This window comes from Penaeus japonicus, unplaced genomic scaffold, assembly GCF_977035675.1.
Source record: "Penaeus japonicus unplaced genomic scaffold, GWHDUDI00000001_assembly GWHDUDI00000003, whole genome shotgun sequence".
Classification (NCBI taxonomy): Eukaryota; Metazoa; Arthropoda; class Malacostraca; order Decapoda; family Penaeidae; genus Penaeus; species Penaeus japonicus.
The window spans coordinates 43,292,976-43,297,975 of NW_028234405.1; the positions used below are offsets into that span (position 1 = coordinate 43,292,976).

General features: G+C 35.7%; 1 protein-coding gene across 15 annotated transcripts in view; it reads left to right on the forward strand.

The window, feature by feature from the left end:
- The window catches only part of metro (membrane palmitoylated protein 7-like protein metro), a 21,816-nt gene that overhangs the window by 16,191 nt on the left and 625 nt on the right, over positions 1–5,000 (forward strand). For 10 of the 15 annotated variants that reach the window (XM_043012180.2, XM_043012188.2, XM_043012185.2 and 7 more), the window contains 5 exons: positions 121–236; positions 446–700; positions 919–1,121; positions 1,526–1,666; positions 2,219–4,851. In XM_043012180.2, the coding sequence (XP_042868114.1) occupies positions 121–236; positions 446–700; positions 919–1,121; positions 1,526–1,666; positions 2,219–2,395 (892 nt within the window). In that variant the 3' untranslated portion in view covers positions 2,396–4,851. Of the gene's footprint in view, positions 1–120; positions 237–445; positions 701–918; positions 1,122–1,525; positions 1,667–2,218 lie in introns of all 15 variants that reach the window. The other 5 variants (XM_043012184.2, XM_086533093.1, XM_086533101.1 and 2 more) reach the window with 2 other exon arrangements.

Below are 5,000 nucleotides of genomic sequence, written 5' to 3' on the forward strand. Positions count from 1 at the left end.
CTCACTAGGCAAGAATGTCAAAGTTGCCTGATATACATATTCATCTGGCACTAAGAGGGTATACTATGCTTATAATCAGAAAAGACAACTAGATGTCTTTAATGTGTTTATATATTCAAGGTGGCAAGCTCGGCGTGAGGGAGACCGTAATATGCGCGCTGGACTGATCCCCTCGAGACAGTTGCAAGAGAGACGTATATTAGCCCACCGCCAAGAACAGGCAGCCAATGGTCAAAGTTAGTTTACTTTTCTATTGTAATGGATTTCATAAGTTTATATATAAATAAATCTGTTTGATTTGTATGAATTCATGCATAACATAATCAATTTTGTGAAATATTTGTTTTTTTCCTTGTGTAGAGGATCTTGATAAATGAGGTTACTCCAACTTTCTTTTGGTTTTGATAAATAAACAAGTGTCTTCTAGGGACTGATAAGATTTTAGTTGCAGGATGCATCCTTCCCAAGTCACCAAGTTGCCGACCTTCACCAAAGATCAAGAAGATCATCTATGATGCCTCAGAGAGTGAGGACTTTGACCGTGAAGAAGTAGCAACATACGAAGAAGTTGCCCGCCTTTACCCCCGACCAGGCCTTCCTCGACCGATAGTTCTCATTGGTCCGCCTGGAGTTGGACGGAATGAGTTGAAGAGAAGACTTCTGGCACTAGACCCAGACAAGTTCCGAACCCCAGTCCCAAGTGAGTAGATGTTCATCAGTGGACTCATTAACTATTTGTTTAATGCTTTCCATTATTTTGAAAGAGTTGCTGTTTCTGTACTTTGTTTAGGAGCCTTTGTTTTTCATGAGGAGTTGTAATATTTTTCATTGTGAATATTATATTTTAGCAGTTTGAAAGCTAAAAAATGCGACATTATATAAGCGAGTGGAATTGTAGTGAAATTTATCTTTTTTCAGTGACTTCACGGCCACCTCGGCCTGGTGAGATAAACAACCGCGATTACCAATTTGTGTCGCGAGAAGAGCTAGAGGAAGAAGCAGCAAATGGGACACTAGTAGAGCATGGAGAATTCAAAGGACATTTGTATGGTACCTCTTCAATCACCCTCAAGTCAATGATCAATGCTGGATATGTAGTTATAGTCACACCTCATTACCAGGTAGGTGGTCGCTATATCCTCCCAAGGAAGCTTAAGGGGACCGTGGTTTTCAGTAATTCCGATATTAGATTAACATCTGTTTTTGTGATGAATTTTTTATGTTATTTTGTTCTTTGTAAATATTTTGCATATATGGTTGATTGGATGAATCAGAGGTATAAATTTGATGTTGATCTCTATAAGGTTTAGGACTTTCATAACAACAAAGATATACCTTTTTGTTGAAAAGCAAATGAAAAATTATGTTTTATTTATGAGAAATTCTAATACCTCCAACCATATCTTTTCTTGAAGCCATTCACCATTTTGAAATAGAATTTATTTTCATTAAGTCATCCACCATTTCAAATAGCACTCATTAGAGTTCTTTGTCTTTGGTCTTAAATGCTACAATGTCCCAATAGGCCCTCAAGTACCTGAGAACTGCAGAGTTCAAACCCTACGTGATATATGTGAAGCCCCCAACCCTGGCCGTGCTCAAGGAGACCAGGGAGGCAGCACATGCAAGGTCAACCTTTGATGAAAATAACTCCAGAGGATTTACCGTAAGTGTTATGTTCACCTCCTTTTAATGTGATTGCCGGAGAGGTTTATCAGTAAATCCTTCATTGTATTGTGTTAGAGTTTGCAGTTTTATCTTTTGCTTGATTTCTTTCTTCTTCTTCTTCTTCTTCTTCTTCTTCTTCTTCTTCTTCTTCTTCTTCTTCTTCTTCTTCTTCTTCTTCTTCTTCTTCTTCTTCTTCTTCTTCTTCTTCTTCTTCTTCTTCTTCTTCTTCTTCTTCTTCTTCTTCTTCTTCTTCTTCTTCTTCTTCTTCTTCTTCTTCTTCTTCTTCCTCCTCCTCCTCCTCCTCCTCCTCCTCCTCCTCTTCAAGATTATCTGTAAGCTAAGGAAGATTTTCTTTAATCATTTTTGTGTTCAGATTACTATTTGAGAAAATGTGATAGTTAAGATATCTAGCAAATGCATGAACTTTTGGTCATTCAAGTAAATGCTTTAATATGTAGAACATGAACTTAAAAATTCATAGTTTTGATTATATATATATTGTTAAAAAAATGCAGTGATATTTGAGTGGGGATATCTTGGCTAATTTCAGGAAGATGAGTTCAAGGACATGCTGAAGGCAGACGCAAGAATTGAGTTTCACTACTCACACTGGTTTGACGAGGTCATTGTCAATGATGACTTGTCTTCAGCATTTGAGCTCTTGGTGGCTGCTGTAAATAGGGTGGAGACTGAACCACTGTGGGTGCCTGCATCCTGGGTGCAATAATTCTAGTGCAATCATTTTTTTTCTTTTGTTTTTACTTCATTTCTTTTATTTATTTTTTTATTTATTACAAGTAGTGCAGCAATAAGTCATATTCTTCATGCATTACGCTTTAGAACAGTGGTTTCTTGAAGTGTTAATATCCATGTGAAGTGCTGGACGTGGCAGTGCCAACACACCTGCCTTTAGTTTTGTTTTGTGCCTTTTTTCTGAAAAAAAAGTTTTAGGACCATTAAAAAGTAATAATTGTTGTTATTAGGAGGATTTAGATTGTATCCAAGGATAGGCAAGATAACAGTTAGTGTATATTTACTGGAAAATTCCTTTGAGGTTTCAAAAGCTGCTCTTATGAGGCTCGAAATACCTTTATGGTGTTATGCAAGATTTTGTGTTATTCCCACAAGGTTACCAGCCTTTCTTGTAATACATAGCAGGTGAACAATCACATGGCATTTTGGTGCAGGTAACCACACTAATTGTGTGCTATTATTACCAGTGGAGGAGGCAGCTAGTCATTGTTTAAAATGAAACCACTGGGTGTTAACCTGTAGTGTTAATCCCTGCATTTCAGCCAAAAGAAAATGGTAGACATCACTTCTTAGGCAGAGTTGAGTATTTCTACCATCATACTGCAAAAATCTAGTGTGACTATCTTGGTGTAACTTGTTAAACTGTCATCACAAACTTTACCAAAGCAAGATTGTAAAAATGTTTGGCTTTGTGAACTGTTTAATCTCCCACTTTCTCCTATAAATCTTCAAGGATCTGTTTCAGTGGACTTCCTAAATATCTCTTGTGCCTCATACCTACTTACTAACTAATATTGACTTATATAGAGGTGTGCATGCAACCTTATAAGTAAGTAACAACTTTTTTCAGTTCAAAGCATGTCGAACTGTGCCCAGTATGGCTGCAGCTACTTTCATTATTTATTGTCATTGATTCGTTTCATCATTATTTATTGAAAATGTCCTTAGATACCTCGATTCTTGTGAAACATTTTCTCACACTGCTCCATGCAAAACACTTAATATGTCTCATGTACAAATGAGGAGAAAAGAGAAGTGTGAACAAGAACTGTGTGAATGATGGTGTAGCACAAGAGACATCATGTGGTGCAAGCACTCTTGTGTAGAAGTAATACAAATGCCCCATGTTGTGCATAGCAGAGCCCAGCCTCAGTGGAGTACCAGATATAATGATGGTTATTTGGTACAGAGTTTTTATAATAGTTACAAACACCTTTTATATAGTTACTGTTGTATGTTTCTATACTGCCATAAATATAGGTGAGAATAGGTTTAACAACAGCTTGAGCAGTTGATGTTGGATGAGAGTAGATGCAAACTTGTCAGCAATACACATTCCTAGTTCAGTGATCTAGTCTTGAGTGGAGGGCTGTTGAGTCTTCGTTTGATGTCACAACCTATACCATAATAGGTTAGGGTACATATTCACCACATCTTGTGAAGGAAAGAGAAAATAATGGGCATGTAAATGTGCAATCGCTTTCATGGTTGTGGTATTTCTCTTTTTGTTTAGATGCTGATTATGGCCTTTTAAAAGAGGTTAGTATTAAAAAAAAATCTTGTATGGTAATCAATCAAGTAGGGACATATAAAACTCAATTTTAGCATGAATATAATAGTCAGTGTATCAAAAAAAGGATACTAGAATGAGTGATAAGGAAGATAGGCCTACACAAATTAGGACCATTTTAATGGATGGATTCACTACCAGTTAAAGAGTTCATGCATGACCACACTTGAAAATGTTCTAGATGTAAGGGCACTTAAGTGACTTGATGGTTGTTATTTTGTTTCTAAGTTGTAGGGACTAAATTTTGCCAAATATTTGGCCTGACAAGTTCTTCCACCTTATTTTTTTCTTGGAAAAGCCATGTCACTGCTCTGCATGTTTACATTCATTGGCATGGGGTCTGTACTTTCATTGGAAATGCAATTATTTTTTCCTATAATTTATTGCAAAGAAATGCATTGAAAGTATACAATTACATTTTATAGGTAGGGGAGATGTACTTAGATTTTGTGACTTCTTTTTTTTTCTTTACTTTATTTCTTATCTCCTTTACTTTATCCATGTTGAGTCAGTATGAGATAGAAATCTTTGGTTTGGTCCAAAATATATGATAAGTGGCCTAAAACTAGAACTTAATGAAATTATTAAACGTAAGACTTGATTGAATAAAGATAAATTAATTAAATTAAGTTACTGAGTACCTGTGCTAAATAAAACTGTAGGAGCTTATGTGCAACCATTGCATAGATATGTACATTTAAGATGGTATTTATATCTTCTTCTTTTTATTGGCTTGCAGTTAGTATGAATATGTGTACACTTAAAAAATCTCCCACAGCATTCATAGGACTTTGAATTATATATCATACATGTTTATATGCAGTTATTAGTGTATGAGTGAAAATAAATAATCAGGAGAATACTTAGTTTCTTATGTATAGTAAAGAGATATATATATATACACATTTTTCATTTGGGAATGCCAAGCAAAATTTTCGAATGATAGGTACTGACTGTCACCTATATGATGCTAGTTATCGAATAGCCTTCATTGCTGCTTCTTTTGTCA